The sequence below is a fragment of the Aspergillus saccharolyticus genome (assembly GCF_003184585.1).
Source record: "Aspergillus saccharolyticus JOP 1030-1 unplaced genomic scaffold BP01scaffold_43, whole genome shotgun sequence".
NCBI lineage: Eukaryota > Fungi > Ascomycota > Eurotiomycetes > Eurotiales > Aspergillaceae > Aspergillus > Aspergillus saccharolyticus.
The window spans coordinates 225,465-249,416 of NW_020290653.1; the positions used below are offsets into that span (position 1 = coordinate 225,465).

Consider the following 23,952-nt stretch of genomic DNA (forward strand, 5'->3'; position numbering starts at 1 on the left):
TGAACACGAGAATCTCACTTTCACTCGGATGAATCATCAGGACTGGACTCGAGTGGAGCCCTGAACACCGTCCTATGGTAGAGGTAGAATCAGCCGACCTGATGCTTGGAATTACCTAACTGACCAACACCCAGTCAGTGGCAGTCACAGATGACTTGGATGAGAATGTGATCAAATGCTGCGCGCGATGAATATCCTCCAACTGGAGCCGTGAATGCCATGCACTCAGCACATTGCACACACTGCACACTGCACTGCACAGCAGGGGGCTGATCAGTGGCGCGGTGAGTCGCCGATCAGCGGCATTTGCAGGAAGGGGGGGGCCATCCCTGGCCAGGGTCTTTGCACCCATTCGCCCACTTTTGTCAGGTGGAGCAGTCCGAGGGGTCGGCGATGTCCGTAGTTCAGTTCACCCACACTCATTTGACTCGGGCTCTACTCCGTAAGGAAAATTTCTGCATTATTGGCTGGAGGTGGGCGGAAGCCGGATGGCGTTGATTGGGTGGAGGCTTATCAGATCCAGCTTCCCGATTATCTGATGCGCTTATTGCTGCCAGGGCTTATGCCCACGCACTTTTATCGCTGCAAATTGGGGGTGAGACTACCGTTGTACTCCGTAGTTATCTCGATATCTCCTATTGCCACGCCCTTTTTTTCGCACCGTGTTGGGGGTCCAGGAATGCAACGAGGCCATTGTTTGCGCTAAGCCGGTGAAAAGCACCGCTAAGAAAGTCAATATGTGCTCATTCTAGTATTTATACTCAACCTGACCCCTCCATTTCCTTCCTTCTCCTCCTCCTCCTCCTTCTTCTCTTCCTCCCTTACCCTCTCCTTCAATCTTCGCTGCCACCACCATCCCATCTCACCGTGGGGATTCTGTCAAGATGGGTATCGTCACCGACCGCCTCCGGGGTCGAAAGACCAACCACACCGTCGAGGATCTGGGTCCGGTGGAGGAGCATGTCTCGCAGGAGACTCCCTCGGAGGAACTGACACGGGCGGAGAAGGAGGTGCAGGAACACCCCGAGGAAGTGACGCGCGATGCCCCCATCGGAGTGAAAAAGGCCGAAGCCGCCGCGTTGGTGTGGACCAAAAAGGCGATCATCATCACCTACGGCTGGTGAGTAGTTCACGCATCATTCCGGGGTATGGTCTGGCTAATATCCCCCATCCAGGATCTGGGTGTGTTATTTCATGTTGGCTCTGCATGAGTACATCGGCAGCAACGTGCTCTACTACGCCTACTCCAACTTCCAGAGCGCCTCCCAGGTCACCACCGCCTACATCCTGGCCACCATCATCGGGGGGGTGTTGAAGTTGCCCATCGGCAAAGTGCTGGGCCTCTGGGGTCGGGCGGAAGGGCTGATGGTCTTCCTGGCGGTTTATCTCCTGGGCATGATTCTGCTGGCCGCCTGCACGGGGCCCAACAGTTTTGCCGCTGGTTATGTGTTCTATTGGATTGGCTACGACGCCATCTACCTGATCCTCGAGATCTACATCGCCGACACTTCGGGGCTGCGCAACCGGGCCTTCGCCTTCGCCTTCTCGACCACCCCCTTCATCTGCTGCGCCTTTACCGGCTCGTTGGCCGCCAACTCCTTCGTCAAGACCTCGGGCTGGCGCTGGGCCTACGGGGCCTTTGCCATTATCCAGCCCGTCGTCTTTGCCCCCTTGATCTATATCTTCAAGCACTACGAGCGCAAGGCCTACCAGCAGGGGCTGCTGACCCGCCAGCCCAGCGGTCGCACTATCTGGCAGTCGATCGTGCATTACCTCCATGAATTCGACGGTATAGTAGCCTCTCTTCCCTCCAAACCTCTCTCTTTTCGAGTCCAAGTCTGACCCCGACGAAATTCAAATAGTCATCGGCGCCCTCATCCTGATGGCCGCATTCGTCCTCTTCCTCCTCCCCTTCAGCCTGGCCAGCTACGGCCGCACGCAATACCACACCGCCACCTTCATCGCGCAGATCGTGGTCGGAGTGAGTCTCTTCTTCGTCTTCGCCGCCTGGGAGAAATGGGGGGCGCGCGTGCACTTCATCCCCTACGAGCACCTGCGCGACCGCACCGTGCTGGGCGCCTGCCTCCTGGCCGCGATCCTCTACTTCAGTTTCTACTGCTGGGACAGCTACTTCTACTACTTCGTGATGGTTGTCTACGACCTCTCCATCAAGGAGACCGGCTACATGACCAGCATCTACACGGTGGGCTCGTGCCTCTGGTCCCCCGTGTTCGGGCTGTGGGTGCGCACCACCAAGGAGTTCAAGTACTCGTGTCTCTGCTTTGCCGTGCCGCTGATGGTGCTGGGCTCCGGCCTCATGATCCATTTCCGCGGCCAGGAGGCGGATATCGGCTACGTGATCATGTGTCAGATCTTCATTGCCTTCGCCGGCGGCATGCTGGTCATCGGCGAGCAGATGGCCGTCATGTGTGCCTCCGCCCGGGAGAATCTGCCCATCATGTTGAGTATCCTGAGTTTGTTTACCAGTATCGGGGGCGCGATCGGCGCCGCCGTGTCCGCCGCCATCTATAGTAATGTCTTTCCCGAGGGGTTGCGCCAGGCCCTCCCGCCAAGCGAGAAGGCCCAGTGGGAGACCCTGGTCGCCGGGGGGTATCTGGCGCAGATGAAGTATGCCCCCGGCACCGAGGTGCGTGAGGCGGTGAACTCGGCCTGGGGCCACATGCAGAAGTATGAGGCGATCGCCGCGACGGCCATCTTGGTCCTGGCTTTCCCTTGTGTCGCGGTCTGGAGGCACTACAATGTGGACAAGAAGCAGAATAAGGGTACTATGCTGTGAAGGGGGTGGGTGAAGGTGGTGGTTATGATAATGCTTTTTTTCTTATTTAATACCCTGGTTGCGGGAGCTCGTTTTAATAAAAGTGCTTTGTGTCGGTCGCAGGACTCTTGATGGTTAGGTTGTCTATTTCGTAATATGAGTGTACATCAATGTAGTAATTGTATGGTTAGACTACATTCCAGCCGGATGCCATGGCAACCCCTGTGTCGGGTGTATATCAGACTGCTAGAGGGTTGGATGCTCTCTTCCTCTGGCTGAGGCCTTGGGAAAAGCTGATGCCGCGCTGGACTATGCGTGGATAGTCGTATGGGATCTTCGAATGTCACGGGAGAAGATATCATGAATCCGGCGGGGGGATTGGCGTGAACTGGATGATCAAGCGGTGTTTTGGCCCGTCGCAAGCGCCTCCTTTAGATGCAAGCCGGAAATCGGTTGTCCTGTGGTGATGGATGACAACAAGCTTCATCCATACCCCTGCATCTATCGCGACGAGCCAATGGTATTGTAGGCAACACCCCCACCTCAAGCCCACCCAAAACCTACACCGTCCCGACAAAGCAGTCTCGCAGAATTAGAAATCCAATTCACTTCCATATTTCTCTCATCGTAGTTCATCAACTTCTCCTTGGCCAGCATCGCCGCCAGATGGGTTCCTGCATCAAACAGCTCTTCGCGCTCTGGCATCGCGAACCGAAGCTCCGTCAACGACAGAACGCAGGGCCGACTCGGAGAATCAACTTCCGTCGTGGAGCACACTCTGTACAAGGCTAGCGCGAAGCGCTTGACTTCCTCAATGGCCAGCCAGACATAGACGTCTGGAACGGTCACCTGGGAGAACTGGGTGCGAATGGCCGGGTAGAAGAACATGTCCTGATGACGACAGGTTTGTACGAGACTCTGCAGAAGGCTGGCTTGAAGTGGAGGGAGTGTACGGGTCAATAGCAGGTGGGCGGGGTGCGAGTTCGCGGTAAGCAGCGCGAAGATGACGTTCAACAGAATCCCTTGGTAGGTGGCCATGGGCCACGGGTGGTGCTGATTGGAGGGATCTGGACTTTCCCAGTTGTCCTAGCTGTGGGTTAATAAAACAGCTTTACAACGCAAAACCGGGGACAAACCCGCTGTTGATAGATAGACAAGCTCAGCTTCTCATGAAGCTCCATCGCAGCCTGTTGCAGCTTGATGTCCCCGGTGACCCACAGGCCGACCATCGTGACGGAGTGGTGCAGGAAGTCAGGATGCTGGACCAACTCCAAGGTAGGGCGGTGCACGAATGGCCAGCTAGGGTGAAACTTTTCGAAGTACGCATCGATATAGGGGCGAATTTTGAAGGGACCGGCTGTTATAGGCGGATCTCGTGGCGCAAAATTACCACAGGAGTCTGGAGGCGCAAGAATCACTTTCTCGTCTCGCGTCTTCGAGCTTTGCAGGGAGCATGCAAGCCCCCGTTGCTGACACGGTGCGCATGGAGCTTGCCCGTCGCATCGAGTCCTGCGTGATCGGCAGTAGTGGCAGGCTTCGCGTGTTCTCGAAGAATCTAACTTCTTGTCGCAGTGATTGCGGCGGATGTGGTGGCGAAGGGTGTCGCTGAAAGCATCTGAGTACGGTTTATTCTCCGCGAGAGATGGGATGCTTACTTCCGGGTGAAACTCTTGTCACAGTACGGACACGCTGCAGCAGATTTTGCAACGTGACTAGCAAGGTGTCGATTGAGATGTTCCCTACGCCGATAGCTTCGGCCACAGCCCACATGTGGACAACAGAATGAGGTCGAATCCATGCTTCAGAGGCGGATACAAGTGATGGATGTCCGGCAATTGTCAGAGAGACGAAGAGAAATGGGATGCCGATGGGATGCCGACCGGACCGGGGTCGGCCTTGGCCCAAAACAGCATAGCGTGTGTTGCAGCCCTGATGTGCCACATCCAGCATAATTACAAGAATTGATTCCAGTTCAGTTCAATCCCATGTAATACTTCCCTGTCTAGAATGTGCACCACGTGGAGAAATCGTTCCCTTCGCTTAGCTGCATGCCCTTCGCTGATTCGATCCACTCATTCCAGTCCATGCCACCGTCGAGTTCCATACTAGCATCCACGTCGTTCATTTCCACTCCCTGAATGGCATCGCTGGTCAACATCCAAGATACAGAGGTATCATCCATAGAAGAACCGGAGAAGGCTTCAGACACGCTGGGCACAAATTCATGCATCGGATCCACCAAAGCTGCGGTATGCGAATTCACTACTGTCCTTGAATTCGTACTATCGACCCGAGTCGTTGGAGTAGCGCAGACCACCGAGTTCTCAGCTGCATGCGACACAGGCGACTCGTTCGGCTGAGGTGCAGTGACCAGCTGACGCCACCGATGATGATAAGCCTCGACACTGGAGCCAGGGCCCAAAAGTCCAGGGCTGGACGGCGTAGGTGCCGACGGGGCCTCCGCTTCAAGCCGGGTGACAGCCTCAGGATCACTTCGTAGGCGAAGAAGTTCAGCTGCGCGATATCTTTGTGCCTTGTCTTGCAGCTTCTGGAACGGCACCCAGATGCGCCGAGTCGCTGCGATCGGAGACGGAGCTGGAATCAACCAGCTACTGTGCAAAGCGACCCACGCCCGTTCAACGCATGGTGACCACGGACGACGCGTAATCTCGATCAGGAGGTATACGATTGCGTGCCAGTGCGTACACGTCTGATATAGCCATCGCAAATGCCGCCCGGTCTCTGCGGCGTTGAGAGCGTCATTGTATTCAGCAACTTCGATGGCAGCACAGAGCAGGGTGGACCGGATTTCTTCTGTCAGCTCCTTGCCAGGGGCAGCGAAGAGTACAGGCAGGAAGACAATCAGCGTCATCTTGGCCATCACGAGGCGGATGAGGTTGACGGCCACCCAAGAAACGATACTGCTAGACCCCGCCGCATACTGCAGGTACTCTTCGTCGAGCTTGCGATAGATCTCATCCACCGAGCGGCTTTGCTTCTGCATGCCCGCGACCCCATCTTCCATACCACGGGTCATCATTTCTCGCATAATGTTGGTCAGGTGCGCCGAGAGTCGCGGGACCGACATATCGGTCAACCCGCGGCGCTCGAGGGGAATCTCCTTCGTTCCAGCGTTGATGTCACTATCGTTAATGTTCAGGGGGATCTGGGTATCGAAGCTGCCGGGGGTAATGCTCAAGTCCGTCCCCTGGTCTTCGGAGGTTCGTATGTCCAACAGACAAACCCCCCACCACGCCCTGCGGCGCAGCTCAACCTCAAACGGGGTGAACTGGGTGAAGTGAGCACCGTCGCGGTGGAGACCCAGATACTGTGCCATCCGAATCACAAACCCGGTCATCATCCAGATATACCGAGGGCTGTCATATCGTCGCGATAAGTAAAGGAAGATGGTGAATGCTTGTACGAGCACCAGATCGGGAGCATTTAAGAAATCCGACTTGGCGAGAGCTTGTTCCACTCCCAACCGGAATTTGTGGTTTAATTCGCTCTTCGTGAAGCCGAAGTTGGCCATGACCTGTTTTGGTCAGCATTTAGACCCGTCAGAAGACTAGAACCGAAGCACTAACATCCTCCTCTTCCATCGAGGCGATAGTAGCATAGTAGATCGAGAAGAGCAAGGCCTCGTTGGAGGGCGAAAGCGACTTCATGCCATTTTGCCGCCAATCGCGGACGACTTGGGAGACAGTGGGTATATGGACAATGCCCAGAAAATAATTCACATTCTCCGCAAAGGTTTCCAGCAAAAAGGTGATTTGCGAAGGAAGGGGGTGCAGCTCGCGAAGGTCCGGACTGGTGGGATTCCAATTCAAGCCGAAGATGAATGCATGGCGTTCTGATGCCGTCCGTTCTACTTCCGAGACTGATGGTGGCTGGCCGAGGGCGCTGTCTGAATCGTCAGGTTGTCGGTTGCTGGTAGCTATCTTCAACTCATTAAGCTTCAGGATAGTCAGCCGAAACCTCGTGTAATACACGGCACAGATACTAACGCACCTCGTCCTCAACACGGGACCAGAAGCCGCTGCTCACGTAACGGCTGCGATTCGCATCCTGCAGGACCAACCGGCCTAGCTGAGTGGAGACATGATTGGTGTCCACCCTGCAAGAGGATTCCCTTGCATGGACATTTCGACAGGCGCGGGTGGGTGAGTGGCTTTCCGATAAGTCGTTTTGGTCCGAGCGCTCGCTGCCGGGGGATCGTGCGAGCTGGTCTTTCAATTCTTGGACCAGACTCTCGAGAGTGTTGACCCTGTCCATCAGATGATCTAACCCCATATCTCTGTGCACGCTGGGCGAGACAGTAGGGTTCGAGCATTGAGGAGGATGGAGGCGACGGGCCCATCTCGGGGGAAGGTCAGTGGTGGAGGGCGAGATGCAGGCGATCTTTCCGCGACGGCAGTTGGAGCAGGGGGACTGTTTATCGCATCGCACCTTGCGCTGGCGACAGACCAGGCAGCTGCGCGGTTTTGCAGGGGTGGGCAAGGCACTCAGACCATTCTCGAAGACAGGAGCGGAAGAAGCTGCAATAGGAGACATGATAATTCCAGCCAGGAAGTTATTTGGCTACTCCGGGGAAAGTGGAGGGGAGTGAGTGGAGAGGAAGGACTGAGGGGGCAGCTTATCGCGCAGTTCTCGGGGGAGTCGATCGCCTCTAACCGCTTTCGGTCCCGAGAACGGGGCGAAAACGGGGCGAATCGCAGGATATGATATTGTCTTCCCTACTACTGTTATATATACTGTAGTAGTACATTTCTTATAGTTTATAGTACAATCTTTATAGTACAATGCCAATTACTAGTATAAATAATTATCGCTTTCTCTTTCTCCGTGTCTCTCGTGTCTCTCATTTTACCATTAATCTTAGTGACACACTCATCTCTTCCCTTGCCATTACCCCTGAAATACATTTAAACCCTCAACACCTATCCACAATGGACGCCCCCTCCTGCGAATGCATTAAAGGCACCATCCACGCGGGCCAACCGGTGGGCAGCGAAGAACCACTGCACGGTCTCAACGTCTACGTGACCGGCAACCGCACCAATCCCCGCGCCATCATCGTCGTCTACTCCGACATCTTCGGTCTCCCTCTCCCCAATAACCGTCTGATTGCCGATGCATATGCCAAGTCCGGCGAGTATCTCGTCTACCTCCCGGACTTTTTCGAGGGCGATCCCGTTCCCCTCAAGGTGGCCGACACTTTATTGCCGGTCGACGCCAGCAAGCAGTCCACCCTGGCCAAGTACACGGGTCTCTTGGCCGCGGCGCCTTCGTTTCTCTTGTGGATGCGACGACACCGCGAAGCCCACTGCCAGAAGGTGTGTTTCGACTTTTTAGCCCAGTTGAGACGGGACACCCCGTCCGATCGAAAGATCGGGATGGTCGGGTTCTGTTGGGGTGGCAAGTACGCGCTTCAAGCCGGTCGCGAGCGAAATCAGATCGAGGTGGATGGCGGGAAGAAGGTGCCATTGGTGGATGCCGTCGTCGCACTGCATCCCAGCCACGTTGCGTTGCCGGGGGACGTGGAGGATCTGATGGTGCCGGTGAGTGTGGGGTGGGGGTTGGAGGACCAAGGGGTGGATATTGCTCAGAAAGGACTGATGGAGGATGTGCATGAGAAGGAGAAGAAGAACGGCAGACAGTTGCCTGAGATCCAGCACAAGGTGTATAAGCCGGGGAGGCATGGATTCGCCGTCCGGGGAAACCCCGAGGATCCTTTAGAAAGGGCCTGCTTGGAGGAGTCCGAGAAGCAGGTATTGGATTGGTTTGCTCGATGGCTATGATTGTTTGACGAGTAACGACTTCATTCGGTAGAATCTTGATATTCCATCAATACCAGCGATGCTATCTTTTTTTGCATGGTATATAGATTTCTAGCCAAAAAGTCTATCTTAGATAAGCACCGGTGGCTCAGTGGTAGAGCGTCGCACTCGTAATGCGAAGGTCGTGGGTTCAAACCCCATTCGGTGCATTCGCACTTTGTTTTTTCTTTTGTCGCTTCTACCACCTGCCAACAACCCAAAAACCGAAATTGCGCATGTAATGACGAGATATACGATGAGGATGATTAGCGTTCCGATGATATTTTCGAAGATGGTGGTCAATTCGATACTGAGACTTAGGATGAGGAGACATACGACGACGCGATATAAATTAACTACAACATTGCAGCCACGGCAGACGCAGCCACCCCGACTCCTACTACTTTCTCGTGCATATAGCATCAACTGAATAGAGGCTAAGTTACCCTCCCATCCCCTTCTCATACAAGAAATACAGTTTCATCTCCTTTCCACGAAACGTACAGCCCCCGTGCCCAAAGTAATCATACCCAGGCCAGCCCTCCAACCCCTCCACAAAGCACGGCACCGGCTTCGGGTCATGGCTGAAGTTGAAATGACACCCCTCGCTCCCCTCGGTGGCCCGGAGCACCCGCATCAGGGAAAAGGCGTGCTGGCAATGCAACTCGACCGGGCAGAGGATGACGATGACGTTGTCGGGGATGCGGGTACACCCGGGGGGTGGGCACATGGCATCCAGAACGATCCCGGTGTTCCTGTGCTTGATAAGAAGGGCTTGGAGCTCTTCGCGGGGGCTGGGGGAAGTTGAGTGCATTTTGGGTGGTGGAGTATGTTATTGTTGTGGTGTGCTGTATGTATGCTTTCAGGTGAGTACTAGTCGGGGTATGCTGGGTGATGTGTTGTCTACCGTCAGGAAAGTGCACGCGGGTTTATACCTCTGATGCTGAGGAAGCGAAGACGCTTCTATGTCTACGAGGATGGGGCCGGGATGGAGATTATCACCGGGTCTAAGCACCCTGCTTTATTGCTTGAGCTTGCGAGAGAAGTTGAAGAAAGAACCCGGTAAGGAAAAGTCCCTCTAGATGACTTGCGTCGTCGAGTCTGAACTGGCATGGTAGACAAGTCTTTGTTCCGGCGCCAACACTACGACGGAGTGCATTATTATTCTTGCTCATTGTTTCCCGTCAGCGGCATGGCATGAGAATGCCATGCCTGTGGTCTCTTTGTGTTCAGTGCCCTCGGGCTGACGTCTCAGCGACAAGTTTCGCACATGGTCAATGAATCATGATCTCATTTACATACTATCTAGGTCAATATTGCATTTCATACACCACATCCAGCCGCACTCACGGCCAGGGGCGCCCACCAGCACGATTACTCGAGCTCGTACATTGGCGGACCCGACCCTGCCAACTCTCGAGCTTTCATCTGCTTCATCGTCTCCAGCTCGCGCGGCGGCCCCTCGGTCACTCGCGCCGGCAATTCCAGGAACCCCTCCGGCCGGGGCTTTCGGTCCTGCCCAGCATGCTTCCTGCGCTGGCGTCGCCGCAGCACTAGCCACAGCGCCACGGCGGCCACGACGACTGCGCAGCCACCGCCCACCCCCACCCCCACCCCCACTCCCACTTTGGCTTTGGAAGAGAGGCCCCCGCTCGTCGCGGTGGCGTTCGAAGACCCGGTAACGTCGACGTGGAAATACTCGGCCCAGCTCTCCTCCCATGAGGCGTTGGTCCCGGCGATTGACGTGTCCCTTACGTTAATGGTGGTGACGGCTGCATCGGCGACCGATGGGCCGGGCGCCTGGGCCAGAAACCAGGTACCCGTATTGGTGCCTTCGTGGTAGTTGACTCCCACGAAGGCCGACTGTAGAAAGGCGCGGCCCAGCACTGGGGTCTCGGTGGAGAAGAAGCACGGGAAGTAGGTCCGGTTGCTTTCGACCAAGGGCTCTTGCAGGGTCAGTGCCAGCTGCGCGAGCGGGACCTTGACCGTAATGTTCTGCGTGTCGAGGCCGTTCATCTTGAAGACGAAGGCGAGGTAGGTCGCCGAGTTGGTGAGGTTCGCGTAGTCACTGCTGGCGGTGTCCCAGAAATAGAGCCCCAAGCTCTGGTTGAAGGAGACCGGAAGTGAAGCAGTCATCGCATTGCACGTCGCCTCGGGGAGATACATGTAAGGCTTCGTGGGGTCGATGGTGACTATGCTGGACGTCGATCCTCCGTCGTCCTGCAGGAACAGGCCGGTCTTGGTGGTGAACCCTGCAGGAGTAGTATCCCCGAAAATGCCGAGGCCAATATCTTTCAGGGAGATCTGCAGCGCTCCACCTGTGCTGCTGGCCAGACTTATCGACTGTGCACTGGCGTTCCCGAGAACTCGACTTTGATCATACCCACCCAAGACCAGAGAGCCTGGAATGTGCGAATTGACAGATCCGATGTGCATGCCGTACGAGTAGGAGGGAATGGCATTGTCGCCTCCGGATTCATAGAGCCACGCGGTGATTATGTTCAGGGTGACGTTGTCCAGGGTCGCGGTCGTCCACGGAGCACCCAGGGCCAGATATCCCACTTGCACGGGATACGCCTTCTCATTGGGATAGATCTGATAGGTCTGGTAGACCGCCTGGATACTGACGTTGGGAACGGTCGGGCCAAAGGAGATCTGATCCCCCAGATCGCCTTCGATGCCTTTGCCTTCCACCGCCCAGTACAGTGTTTCCCACGAAGTTGTGCTGAGCGGGTAAGCTGAGCTTGACTCGGATTGATTGTAGGTGCCAGCCTGTGCGGCATAACAGGTGGAGGAGAGGGTCTTGTTGTCGCAGATGGAATCGGTTAAGATAGTGGATGTGTACGTGGCTCCGGGATAGAGAGCGACTGGTTGTTTATTGCTGCCAACCTCGACCGTCACCGCCTGCCACGGGCCGTCCGGGCCATAGCTCTGCGAGGACCAATTCATCACATAAGGCGTGGCCGCGTACGTCGCGTCCACCAGGAGGACGGCGACCACGAGGAGGAATGGGTGTCGCATATTCACATCGGTTGTTGAGCTGTCATCTGGAAGGGCAGAGAGGATTTCGAAAAGATGGCGAACGTGGGAAAAGGATCAGGAGAATGAATGAAAGAAGGAGTGAAGGATTCCGGGTGGAAAGGGGGCGCAGTCCCCACCATTCCGTCTCTCTCCCTTGTGTTGGGGGCGAAAAATGTCTGCAGTCTGTAGTAGTGCTGACCACCATCCACGAAGTCCACTGTCCTATCAACAGTGAGCTAGACCGGACGAAGTGGGACACTCTGGTGATTGTGCATCTCTCTCGGAATCTCATTAGACTCATTGCTTATCTTCGCTGCATGTCAGCTGTCGATCGCAGGAAACTACTCCGGAGTAGGCTAGAGCCAATGAGTGGGATTCATTTCGCCCCTTAGCTCAGTTGCCGTCCGTCCACTGCAGACACTGCGCGGAGGATTCTACTCCCTATCGATCACCTTGTTTCTCCGAACTGGCCTGAGAATGAACGGATCAAGTGATGAAAGGATGATTGTGGACGGCAGTGGATCAGGGCTGGTTGTGTGGCGGAAGGACCGGCCCGTCCGGACCCCGTTCCAGTCGAAGATACTGTGTATTTCTGTGTATTACTGTGTATTATATATACTGTATACGCTGTATACAGTAGTCGATCTCAGTTGCGACAATGACCGGAGAATACAACGCATACTCCAGACGGTGGATTCCTCGTTCAAGGCCAATTGACATCATGGCCCATACTACTATTCAGACCAAGATGTCGAGCTGGCTCATGTGACTCTGACGGTCGATACCCATGACACCAGCGTCCTCGTCGGCACGGACCATTCGGTGGGGAACCTCTCTTACGGCGATGCAGTCAAGTATGGCTACAGCACATGGCTGAACCAGGCCAGCTTCTTCGGCGTCAACGCAGCCATCAACATCGCCAACCAGTCCACGGCATACATCGACCACGCCAACAGCACGGTCCACAATGGCGCTGCCAACATCTACGCCGATGGCACTGCACTACCGTCGATGTCAATGACGCCGACCTCTACAGCTCCGGCCCCATCTCCCGTGAGTTGTATGCCGGCGGCAACGGCACCTTTGGGGCCCACCTCGAACACTACCTCGAACACCACCTCGAACACCACCTCCGGCATCCTTGTCCTTGCCAACACCTACCCCACAAGTTTCCCAAGCGTTTGATCATTTCGCAGGGTATGAGGAACACTCCGCTGTCGCGCCGGCCGAGGTGACAGTGACCGTGTCAGAGTCAACGTTGACAGGTGAGGTCGTGGCGTACAACAGCAGTCTCATGCCCTGAGTCTGAACGGCTGCTCCAGCTGCACGGGAGCAGTGCAAGAATCGGCGCTGTGAATAGTGATGGAATGCTTATTGTCTGACTGTCTTTCACTCTGAGTAGTAATGAGGCATAGTATCGCTCATCGATTCATGGACAGAGTATGGTGGCTCCCCTAGGGGAAAGACCTCGGTATAAGGAGGAAAGCGAGGGAACGGAGCGAGAATCCCTGATGGCTTCGGATCAAGACGTCATTGTCTACGGATTTGCTCACAAATTAAGGGTTGCACCTAGTAACGGCGGACAATTACCAATGGAATGGGGAGCGCTGCGCCGTTTCATGCTTCGGCAACCCCGCTCCAGCGGTCATTCGATCCAATTGGGACAACCTCAACATGATGGTTGATAGATCCAGAATTCGGCAGGCTAGTGTGAGGGGTGAAATTTGCGTCGAGGCCCGAGCGGCAAGATGATAGATTGGAGCATGAATCAGGTCAGACTATCCACAACCCGAACGCCGTTACTGCTGAAGTTGCGAGGGTCGGATTGAAGTGCAGCCCTTGAAGTGCTACCATAGATCAAACCATCATTGAGACCGTGATCCCCCAGTAGGGCAATCAAGTCCGTTAAAGGTGGATCTGCATCCACATGAAACATACCCAACAATCGATCGCTCTTCATGAAGTTCGCAGGGAATTCGTGTGGATAATGAGATGGCAGTGAGTTTGTTCCAGTGTTGCCGATTGAAGCTTATGATGCGAGTGCAGAATCGGAGCAATCCGACCGCTTCATACGACCGATCTTGTCAAAGTAGCATGCATCATTGCGAAGCGATCGTGAGCAAAGATCAGCATATGCTCGAAGCCAGATGAAACGGGAAAAACATGGCAGATAGCCATCAACAACGTGATCCAAGCGCCCGAGGTTTAGCCAGCCGCTAAGACCACTGCCAAAGACTCGAATTTAAGGTTCCTGGGAGAGAGACAAGTCGATCATCGCCGAGCTGTGGGTTGCGAATGGGGAAGCGTAGCTGGTCTCAAAATTGAGAATGGCGGAGCGGAGCTCGACCCCTGAAACAACCAGCACTTCCCCTCGGCCCGTTTCAGGTTTGCAGCTGGTACTGCAGCACAAAGTTAGACGATATGATCCGTCAAATGTTCACTCTATATGCGACAGAATTGATCTCGGGCACCTCGAACGGGGTTCATCAATGCGGCCATGGTTATGCTCGACAAGGAGGCTGTGATCCCAATCGCCCATCTAGGGTTATGTTCCGTGTTAATCGATGATTCTGAATTTCTTGAGTTTGAGCCGACACTAGGTGCATATCATGTCCGTGGATCATATGGCTCTCTGGCGGCCTTGGGTCAATCCCCCAAACCCCCAGGTGCGGCGATCGGATCGAGTTTCAGCTCGAGAGCAGGCGGTTTGGCAAGAATTTTGCGCCTCGGTAATGGCCCGCAGGGAGATATAAGGCAGGACTGAAGCCCTAGAGATCCTGTTGCAGCAAGCTCAACCTCTACATTCTCTATAGTCGCTCGTTATAGCTTCCATCAGTCGCCATGTTTCTCAAGAAGTCCGTCATCCTAGCCGGAGTGGCCATGATCCCTGTCGCCTGCGCCGTGCCCACGAAGCGGGCTACCGCCGGTGAGTCGCCCTATCGGCGGTTGTCCGATGTCCGACGACCATACTGACTTCTCCTCAGATCCCGCTGAGTGGACGGAGCTTCATCGGGCAGCGCAACTTTCCTCGGCCGCATACACTGGCTGTACCGGCACGGCTTTCGATGTAACCATCACGAAACAACTTAATGATCTGGTTACAGACACTCAGGCATGAGCGACATGATCACGGTGTCCGGCGCAGGGCTAACATGCTCCAGGGTTTTATCGGCTACTCCTCCGAGAAGAAGCGCATCACGGTGGCCATGCGAGGCTCGACGTCTGGTGGGTGATCATCGGCCATTCTTTGGAAAGACTTGGATTCTGACGTAGGCAGCGACTGATATTGCCAATGACGTGGACACCACCTTGGTGACCCCAACCCTTTCCGGTGTCAACTTTCCGTCAGGCGCCCAGATCATGCATGGCATTTATTCGCCCTGGTCGTCAGTGCACGACACGGTGATTTCCGAGGTCAAGTCCCTTGTGGAGCAATACCCGGACTATGATCTCGAATCCACCGGCCATTCTCTGGGCGGGTCCCTCACATACATGTCGTACATCGCTTTGACGCAGAATTTTCCCGGGAAGAAGGTCATCAGCAATGCGTTAGCAGCGTATCCAATCGGCAACTCGGCATTTGCTGCTTTTGGTACCTCGCAAAATGGCACGTTGAACCGGGGTAACAATGCTGGTGATGGTGTTCCAGTAAGTTCGACGGTCGGATCTAAATTGAGCAAAGAGAACGCAACGCTGACTGTGAGTACAGAACATGTATGTCATGTGGCCTTATGACTTTGTCCACTATGGAACAGTGAGTTGTATGCCTTGATGCAGCCTTTGATCATCGCTGACAGATCGAGCAGGAATACTACAGCTCCGGAACTCAGAGCAGCACCGTCAAATGCAGCGGCGAGCGGGACACCCAGTGCTCTGCCGGCAATGGGATGTTGGGTGTCACCGCAGGCCACTTCTCCAACTTTGGCATTTCTCTGGGTTTGGCTGGCTGCAGCGCATCAGTGTTGTAGGAGGTCGATCGGCGGATGAGGCATGAGTAGAAGTAGGCTGGGAAGACAAGCATTCGCAGCAGGTCTGTGTGTTGCATGTTTTGCTTCGTGTGCGGTGTCATGATCAGTGTTTCGGGTCAATTCTTGGATGGTCGTTTGCATTTTGGAATATTCATAGATCAATTTTAGACGTTATTACCCGGGTGGTCGTAATCTTGCAAGTGTACCTTGACATGGTCAATCACTATCAAGCGTTGCTTGAAATATAACCAGTATGTATAGCTTAAGATGAGGAGAGAAAGTACTCCGAAACGCAGAGCTGATGCGCGAAGCATGGGCAGACCACTCAGACCAACCGGGTTTGCAGCATGGTCAATCAAGTGTGGTAAAAGCAAAGATCCTGATAGCTGACATTCACTTTTCACTTGTGGCGATGCACCCGGATGTGGAGTGGGACGCGGAAAAGGGCGATACATGGCAATGTTGAAGCTGTTGTTCCCTGCATCCTGATCCGCATGACGCCCTGTCACATGCTTGGCGATGGGGAGCCAGGAACAACACTTTTCCGTGCTCGCTGCCGACCGGAACCGTTCCGCTCCCTTCCGAGCTGTACTGACTGTACTGTATACCTGTACTCCGTAAGGGTGAACTATAGAAACGTTGATTAAGAGTGAGCATTACTGGTAGGACGGAGTCAATGGACTAGGTCAGAGTATGCTGACTATCTTCTGTTGGGTGTAATACTAGTAAGTAGCTGGTTCCTCTGAACTCATCTTAACACCCAGTGCCAAACTATATATTTCCTTAGTACTAGAGATTCCGCTGATGAGCAAAACTCACTGCCATAAATTTGGGAATGAGGCATCGTTCTCCTTAGTACAAAAGTAGCCAGGTTGACGATGCATTACTAGCAGTTCCATGTAGTTCCTTGAAATACTTGACTCAGTCTCTCGTAAACGACGCTCGTGATGGAGGCTGTGCTGGTCGGGTTTGCCTGGTTTGCAGTCGATCTGCGAGCCTTGCCAAGATTCGACTCCACTTCAAGTTGACAAGGCTAACTGACGAAGGCCATCGATGGAAAGGCTCTTGTAGTATATCTAGGATCATCATCCGCGCACTGAGTTGCTTGCTAATAAAGTGGTTACACCGTCAATATACACCCGTACCATGTCTGTCGAAGATATCCCTCAGTTTCTGCTGCTCTGCCGGGAGGAAGAGTCGATCACCGCCTTCCGAGCGGCGCTGGCCCAGCAATGGCCCGCCCATGAGACGGAGCCCAAAGTCCAGATCAGCATTGTGAATCAATCCCTGCGTGATGTACCTCCCACGACGCAATTCGACCTCATCGTCTCGCCTGCCAACTCCTATGCTCTGCTCGATGGTGCCTTCGACGATGCTATCACGCGCAAATTCTGCCTGCCCCACCATCCTTACGAGACTCTGACGCGAGCGGCGCAGCAGGTCCTCTACGATCGCTGGCGCGGATACGTGCCCCCCGGAACGTGCACGCTGGTGCCCTTCCCCGAGTCCTTGGCCACCAACGACTGGGGATGTCGCTGGGTGGCCCTCTGCCCGACGATGCGCATGCCGGACAAGGTGAGCTGGGATCGAGAGGTGGTGTACGAATGTATCTGGAGTCTGCTGGGGCAGATTGAAGGGTGGAATCGGGGGCGTGCGACGGGTCGCATTGAGCGGATCCTGATCCCTCCGCTGGCCACGGGAATAGGGAAGGTCAGTCCGCAGCGCTGGGCCGCCCAGATGGTATTGGCGTTAAGACATTTTGTGGATGCGTTGGAGCGACCGGCGCACTGGAGCAAGATGAATTGGCTGGATGCGGCGGATCATCATCGTGATATTCTCCCCACGTGGAATATGTGATGGCGTGAGAGCGGGGGAGTTCTAGATTTCTTTTTTAGTTGTGTCGTTATCGACTCTCCGATCTAGATCCACCATGACTACAATTCTACCTCATCCTTTACTCATTCTGTTAAACTCAGTCGCCGCGAGGCTTCTATTGTATGTGTCCACGGGGGGGAAGGGGATGACGGATCAGGGGGAATGAGACAAAGAGCGGGAGTCCCGGGCATCCTCGGCCCAACAATAAAGTCTGGACGGGTCGGCGAGGCGCGGAGGGGAACGTCACCTCCGTCAGTGGCTTATCAGGATTGTCAGGGTTGGTATTAAGGCAGCCACTGCGGAGGTTGACTGGCCAGTTTGCGCCGTTGCGGTCCGACACGCCGTCTGCCAGACTCGGAAAAAGGAGCAGTGGAGAGCTACAGTAACTTGTTGTGGCAGAAAAAGCGATTGTGGTGAGGCTGTCGACAAAGAATAGTAGAAGGTGAAAAATTCGGTGAAAACATTACCTCGGAACCCATCACTGCGTACTCCGGTAGCTAGTCATGATGAGTGTCCACTCCATCGAGAGTACACGAATTCTCCATCAAGTCTAATAATTCAAAGAGGACATCCCCACATCCCTAGGAAAATACTGCCCTTGCTGGAATTGCATTCCAGGGTAATAGACTTCTGGTTGAGGTCCTGCCCGCGCAACAAGGTTCGAGGGCAGGTAGACTAAAGATAGACGATGGGGTTGACAAGCAAAGTCAAGATCGAATGGCAGGTGATCGACGAAGAACTAAACGACTAGAAGCAATCATCTGCACCGATCACCCGCGGGTCGATCGTGACCCTCTCCACCACTCTTCATCCATCGGTGCTTGTGTGTAGATTGTCCTCTCTTGATCTGTGCCTAACTGCCAAGCAGGAGATCTTGATGCCAAACCCTCTCTATGGGCAAAATGCAAGATCATGAGCCGAGGAGATCTCGGAAGGGGGGAGGAAGGAGAAAGTGGAGGCAACGGTCGGGGGGTCATCTTTTGAGCAAACGAGAACCATCTCGCTCCTGCGGCCAAATTTCTCTCGAAATTCGGGGGGGGGGGGCGGCCCTGGGAATGGAGCAGGTTCTGGAGAGGGATTGGAGACGGGGATTGGCTGGAGGTGACATGCGGAAACATCGCGTGGAATCCGACCGATCCACTGGGCGAGGAGGCCTTGGAGAGATGGCGTTGACAGCCGGGTCTAGATTGAGAACGACCGCTACCGGGAAGGCATTGATTGGTTCAACGTGCAGCCCACCCGCCAATAATCTTGGATAGCCTGTTGGTCGGCAAGTTTTATCGGTGGAGGGAGGTGATCCGATGACGTCGCGGCGGAAGGACAATTCGCCAGAGAGGGCAAAAGTGGTACTCCGGAGTAGATTTGAGGAGTAATAAGTATCTCAAAAAGACTCAAAAGACACAAATTGTGTGTGTCTCCATTAATAAAAAGAGTGGTTCTTTAGTGGGATGGGTGGAAATTTGGGAAGAGATGAGATCGGGACGAAAGGTGGGGATAAAGACAGAAGAATATACAGGTAACCACCCAGATTATGGAAAGGCAGGTTAAGGGCAGTCAGTGACCGCCTCCAACTGGAAGAACTAACTACGGGTACCTTACTCTATGAACAGAGAGGACACGGAGAATTGTGCCGGTTGCTGGTGTACTCCTTAGTGCCTGCTATTGCCGCCTTCCACTCTCTCTCCCTCACACAACACACACACACACACTCTCTCTCTCTCCTCGCGCCCTCCCCTACTTTTTGCCTCCTCCGCCAATTATTTACTACTTACTTACGACTACTTCCCCCCTCCGAGGCTTTTCCTTTCGCCTCCCTCCTTCCGCCCCCTCCCCCCCCTTCGCCCCTCGTCTCTTTTGACCTTCTTTTCCCTCTCCCCTTCCCCACTCCACACTTTTTTTTCTTCCTTTGGTTTACTTAGCTTTGATAGCCCTTGATAGCCCGGATGTAGTTTGCTGAACGTGGTTCTCGTGCTTGATTCACTCCATCCCCGCTATTTTCAATATCCGCGCCGATGTCCGAGTCATTCGAGTCTGAGGCGGCGGCGATCCATGATCCCGCCAGTATGGCGCAGGAGCGGGAGTTCTATAAGTAAGTCCGACGTGGCTGACACTTGACTTGAGAAGATTAGCTTCAGGCTGAACAGACATGATTTTCTTCAATAGATACTGTCAATTGCCTCAGCGTCCCGGATTGTTGCATCGTCCACCCACCACCCCCTCCTCCGAGGAAGCTGAAGATGAAATGCCCCAGTCGTCCCAGGACACCACCTTAACCGCCCTCGCTCAACTCGGGGCCCTGCGCTTGAATGTTCGTCGGTGTATGATTTCGCTCTTCGACCGCCATACTCAATATATCCTCGCCGAAGCCACTCGCACCCTCAGTCTGCAGGATGACCGCGTGCACAAGGATGGAGATGCCCTCTGGCTGGGAAGTAGTGCTATCTCGAAATGCGATGGTGTTTGTCACCTTGTCTGCGATTATGAACAGCTCAATGCTGGTGAGGAATCTCCGAGTAACGGAGGGGGCCCGTTTGCGCTAGTCATTCCCGACATGACCCAGGACGATCGAACCAAGAACCGCGGTTACGTGCTCAACGCTCCCTCTCTTCGCTTTTACGCTGGTGTACCCATTCTCAGTCGCCGTGGTATTGTGATTGGAGCCTTTGCAGTTAGTGATGGGCAGACGCGACCGGCGGGGTTGGACGAGTTGGAATTGCGTTTCCTGAAAGATACCGCTGCCGCCATCATGAACCACCTGGAAATGGTCCGCTCTCAGCAACAAAATCTACGCGGAGCTAAAATGATTGCCGGATTGGGACGCTTCTTGGAAGGCGGCCTATCGTTACCTTTCGGCCTGCGTAGCAAGAGTGTTGATACTCGCGACCTGTCCGAAAACAAGATGCATCTGCGCTGGAATCATGGCTCACGGGCCCCAGGGTTTTCCTCTTCTCGTGACGTCCGCGAGCACCGGGAATCGCGGGAATCGAAGGAAAATAGAGAACCAAAGGAGGCCAGCGCACCAAAGGAAGCGTTTTCGCCGTCAGGTTTGTGCCTCGGTGCGAGACTGTCGAGCATGACTAACAGGGAAAAAGGATATGAAGGATGCCGTACCACGGACAATGCGACAAGCAAGAAAAATCCCTTGAACAAGACACTCTCCTCCGGCACCCGGGAAATTTTGAACCGCGCGGCCCATGCCCTGCGCGAGTCGTTAGATGTGGAAGGAGTGGTGTTCTTCGACGCCAGCGTGCGCTCGTACGGCGGGCTAATGCAGAGCGGGGAGGCCCGCCACTCGGATCTCGAGATCAGCACCACTTCCGGCTCCGGCGAATCTGGCAGCGATAGCGAACACTCCACCGTCGGTCATTCATCCACCGAGACGGACGAGGCTGCACTCTGTGAGGTTCTCAGTCTTTCGACTGAGCCCGAGGACGCTGGCCTTCCGATTGGATCCTTCCATGAAAGCTACTTGCGGTCGCTGCTTCATCACCACCCCCGCGGTGGGATCTTCAACATTGACGAAAATGGATGGGTTTCTTCGAGCGAAGGCAGTGACGGTGCGACTGGCAGTGCTCTGACCCGCGATATCGTCTATCGGCGCCAGGTCACCCAGGGCGGCAAGAATGGTCTTCGAAGCAAGCGACAGAAGCTCACCTCCCGCGATGAGTGCAAGGCTTTGCACAAGGTCTTCCCGCTAGCGCGAAGTGTCATCCTGTTTCCAGTCTGGGACTCGCGGCGCAACCGATGGTTCTCAGGACTGTTCGCGTGGACCAACACCCCACGGGCCTTCAGCTCTCGAGGTGAATTGGCCTATTTGTATGCCTTTACCAATAGCATCATGGCTGAGATCCACCGATTGGATATCGAGCTTGCCAACAAGGCCAATCGGACCCTCGTCAGCAGTATCTCCCACGAACTGCGGAGTCCCTTGCACGGCATCCTGGGGAGCACCGAGTTGCTGACCGACTCCAGCATGACGCCACCACAGGTCGCGCTCGTGCAAACCATCGAGAACTGTGGCCGCTCGTTGCTAGACATCATCAACAACATGCTAGACTTCGCAAAGATCAACCAATTCACCCGCAAATCACGCTCGGGGCGGTTGAAAGCAGGACCCGCCTTGGCACGCCGACAGGCCAACACCGGTCGAGCGCTGGCGAAAAAGCGACCAAGCGAAGGTATTGTCAATCTCATCACCGACGTACAACTCGACTCTGTTCTCGAGGAGGTCATGGATACGGTCTTCGCTGGTCACTGCTTTGCCACCACCACCGGATTCTTAGCTCAAGGCGGGCCCGTGCTCACCAACCAGGACAAGGACGGGGACTATCTCATGAGCAATACGCCACAGCCACCTCGGACCAATGAGCCTTTGACGGTGATCTACGACGTGGAACCAAGGATGATGTGGCTATTCGAAACGCAGGCCGGTGTCTGGAGACGCATTTTGATGAACATCTTTGGAAATGCTCTGAAGTACACTCGGTCCGGTCACATTGTGGTCTCCTTGAAGTCCACCATGCCTACCACCACTAAGCCCAAGAGACTATCTGCTACAGATCCCTTCAAGCATGAGCTTGCCGGGATTGTTCTCAGTGTGAAGGACACCGGACAGGGCATCGACAAGGAGTACCTCAAAAGCAACATATTCAAGCCGTTCTCTCAGGAGGATCCTTTGTCGCCTGGGAGCGGATTGGGACTCAGCATTGTATATCAAGCTGTGCAAACAATGGGAGGGACGATTGACATCAATTCCACAAGGGGGTTTGGAACGGAGGTAACGGTGAGTGTAGATTTGTTGCGGAGTCCGACCCCAGCACCCAATAGTGACCGGGAGGCGCGCACGATTCATAAGGCTCAACAGTTCTCCCGGGGGAGATCAATTGGCTTGCTGGGATTCAATGGGCCCGAAAAAGCCAAGGACGATGGACTCGCTCTGCTGCGGGCTTCGCTCACTAGCATCTGCCAGGACCACCTCGGCATGCAAGTCGGCCATGTCTCGTGGGATTCGAGCGATGCACCGCTCTACGACGTGTATATAGTGCAACACTCAGATTTTGCACATGTCGATAGTACCTGGGCCACTATAACGGGCAAAGCCTTGGCGACCGGCGTGGAGCCTAAGGGCCGACCCCCGGTGGTGGTAGTCTGTCCCACTCCGCAGGAGGCGCAGAAAATGGCTGCCACCGGTTACCGTAGCCCTTCGTCTGCCATCTATGAGTTCGTCAGCCAACCCTGCGGGCCGACCAAGATGGCGACCGCGATCATGACTTGCATCCAGCGGCGTGAGCAGCAGCAGACGCAGTCGGTGACCGCCAAAATGGATGCCACGCTGGAGGAGGAACCCGGTACGCAGCCAACCAAGTTCACGGCGGCCTATCACGCCTCAACCACAGACGTACAGACTAAGACATCGTCAGGTATGGACATCGCGCTGACCACCTCCACCACCATGGTCTCGACCACTACATCCAGCAAGGGGGATTCAGTGACCAAGATACTAGCGATCGAGACGACGAAACGAGCGCCCTCGGTCCTTCTGGTGGATGACAATGAGGTGAACTTGAAATTGCTGGTCGCATTCATGAAGAAGGCAAAGTTGTCGTATTTCACGGCCACCAACGGCTTGGAAGCCCTGGAGGTGTTCAAGGCCAACGCCGGTCAGATTCAGATCATTCTCATGGGTAAGGATGATCCACCAGCGTGTTGATGACTTACGTGCTAACATCCCCTAGATATCTCCATGCCGGTTATGGATGGCCTGGAGTCTACGCGGCAGATTCGTCTCTTCGAGAAAGCCCAGGAAGAACTCAGCCCGACCAGCATGCCCTCCGCCAAGCCCGCTGTGATTATTGCATTGACTGGATTGGGTAGCGCGACGGTCCGCCATGAAGCCCTCACGCACGGGGTGGACCTCTTCCTGTCCAAACCGGTTCGGTTCCAGGAGCTGATCAAACACATCGGCGAACTTGTCCATTGATCTTCTGGCCCCCTGCCTTTTCTTCAATTCTTTCCCGCAAAAGTTCCCACATACCCCTTTTTGTATTGATGCCACGGTTTTGGAGTGATGTATATATACGCGTGATGAGCCTGATGATGATGGAAGGCGCCTCAGAGACTTCCTTCGAATCAATAGATACCTATACCAGTATGTTTTCTTCAAATTATCGGGCGAGACGTACGTTCACGGCTCTCCTTATGTATGTTCTCTCCATGTACAAACGCCGGGGATTCCATGTACTCATGGACACTCATGGACGACTCCATCTATTCCCCATGCTCCGCTCGCTTCCACGTACCACGGACTTGGATCATCGGCGGCTCCCATCGGCGATAAGAACACGACTAACGCGAGTAGTTTGGCCACCGTCGCTTAACGCCGAACGCGGATGACCTCCCCATACCGACAGGACCGTGAACCAGCACACCCCTCCGCTTCTGCTATCTCTTACTCTATTGTATGCAACCCCCCGCGAGGAACCGGCGAACCACA

General features: G+C 54.7%; 9 protein-coding genes and 1 non-coding gene across 10 annotated transcripts; 7 read left to right on the forward strand and 3 right to left on the reverse strand.

The window, feature by feature from the left end:
• Nucleotides 1-809: 809 nt before the first annotated feature.
• On the forward strand, nucleotides 810-2,908 carry BP01DRAFT_360118 (MFS general substrate transporter). The gene is made up of 3 exons (XM_025575842.1): nucleotides 810-1,120; nucleotides 1,176-1,789; nucleotides 1,863-2,908. Exons 1-3 carry the CDS (start codon nucleotides 885-887, stop codon nucleotides 2,795-2,797), a joined length of 1,785 nt encoding a protein of 594 aa, XP_025427763.1. The 5' UTR covers nucleotides 810-884; the 3' UTR covers nucleotides 2,798-2,908.
• A 320-nt stretch (nucleotides 2,909-3,228) lies between these two features.
• BP01DRAFT_161888 (C2H2 type zinc finger domain protein) lies at nucleotides 3,229-4,676 on the reverse strand. The gene is made up of 3 exons (XM_025570705.1): nucleotides 4,432-4,676; nucleotides 3,913-4,381; nucleotides 3,229-3,862 (listed from the first exon to the last, which is right to left on the reverse strand). The coding sequence occupies exons 1-3, from the start codon at nucleotides 4,572-4,574 to the stop codon at nucleotides 3,320-3,322; spliced, it is 1,155 nt and encodes a 384-aa protein (XP_025427764.1). The 5' UTR covers nucleotides 4,575-4,676; the 3' UTR covers nucleotides 3,229-3,319.
• A 102-nt stretch (nucleotides 4,677-4,778) lies between these two features.
• BP01DRAFT_304923 (Zn(II)2Cys6 transcription factor) lies at nucleotides 4,779-7,330 on the reverse strand (the record flags this gene model as incomplete). Its single annotated transcript, XM_025572179.1, has 3 exons — nucleotides 4,779-6,311; nucleotides 6,364-6,732; nucleotides 6,788-7,330. 3 exons carry the CDS (start codon nucleotides 7,328-7,330, stop codon nucleotides 4,779-4,781), a joined length of 2,445 nt encoding a protein of 814 aa, XP_025427765.1.
• A 291-nt stretch (nucleotides 7,331-7,621) lies between these two features.
• On the forward strand, nucleotides 7,622-8,577 carry BP01DRAFT_394838 (dienelactone hydrolase family protein; the record flags this gene model as incomplete). The annotated part of the gene is made up of 1 exon (XM_025578352.1): nucleotides 7,622-8,577. Exon 1 carries the CDS (start codon nucleotides 7,726-7,728, stop codon nucleotides 8,575-8,577), a length of 852 nt encoding a protein of 283 aa, XP_025427766.1. The 5' UTR covers nucleotides 7,622-7,725.
• Nucleotides 8,578-8,693: 116 nt separating this feature from the next.
• Nucleotides 8,694-8,765, forward strand: BP01DRAFT_t271. Its single transcript has one exon. It is a non-coding gene; the product is annotated as a tRNA-Thr (tRNA).
• A 1,204-nt stretch (nucleotides 8,766-9,969) lies between these two features.
• BP01DRAFT_304979 (aspartic-type endopeptidase) lies at nucleotides 9,970-11,544 on the reverse strand (the record flags this gene model as incomplete). The annotated part of the gene is made up of 1 exon (XM_025572183.1): nucleotides 9,970-11,544. One exon carries the CDS (start codon nucleotides 11,542-11,544, stop codon nucleotides 9,970-9,972), a length of 1,575 nt encoding a protein of 524 aa, XP_025427767.1.
• Nucleotides 11,545-12,181: 637 nt separating this feature from the next.
• Nucleotides 12,182-13,098, forward strand: BP01DRAFT_394840 (uncharacterized protein). The gene is made up of 2 exons (XM_025578353.1): nucleotides 12,182-12,317; nucleotides 12,365-13,098. Exons 1-2 carry the CDS (start codon nucleotides 12,275-12,277, stop codon nucleotides 12,799-12,801), a joined length of 480 nt encoding a protein of 159 aa, XP_025427768.1. The 5' UTR covers nucleotides 12,182-12,274; the 3' UTR covers nucleotides 12,802-13,098.
• Nucleotides 13,099-14,299: 1,201 nt separating this feature from the next.
• On the forward strand, nucleotides 14,300-15,735 carry BP01DRAFT_161927 (putative alkaline lipase). Its single transcript, XM_025570706.1, has 6 exons — nucleotides 14,300-14,542; nucleotides 14,601-14,728; nucleotides 14,778-14,841; nucleotides 14,894-15,264; nucleotides 15,326-15,370; nucleotides 15,423-15,735. Exons 1-6 carry the CDS (start codon nucleotides 14,458-14,460, stop codon nucleotides 15,582-15,584), a joined length of 855 nt encoding a protein of 284 aa, XP_025427769.1. The 5' UTR covers nucleotides 14,300-14,457; the 3' UTR covers nucleotides 15,585-15,735.
• Nucleotides 15,736-16,571: 836 nt separating this feature from the next.
• Nucleotides 16,572-17,541, forward strand: BP01DRAFT_360124 (uncharacterized protein). The gene has a single exon (XM_025575843.1). The coding sequence runs from the start codon at nucleotides 16,731-16,733 to the stop codon at nucleotides 17,439-17,441; it is 711 nt and encodes a 236-aa protein (XP_025427770.1). The 5' UTR covers nucleotides 16,572-16,730; the 3' UTR covers nucleotides 17,442-17,541.
• Nucleotides 17,542-20,550: 3,009 nt separating this feature from the next.
• BP01DRAFT_360125 (putative sensor histidine kinase/response regulator) lies at nucleotides 20,551-23,608 on the forward strand. Its single transcript, XM_025575844.1, has 2 exons — nucleotides 20,551-23,143; nucleotides 23,195-23,608. The coding sequence occupies exons 1-2, from the start codon at nucleotides 20,728-20,730 to the stop codon at nucleotides 23,437-23,439; spliced, it is 2,661 nt and encodes an 886-aa protein (XP_025427771.1). The 5' UTR covers nucleotides 20,551-20,727; the 3' UTR covers nucleotides 23,440-23,608.
• The last annotated feature ends 344 nt before the right edge of the window (nucleotides 23,609-23,952 follow it).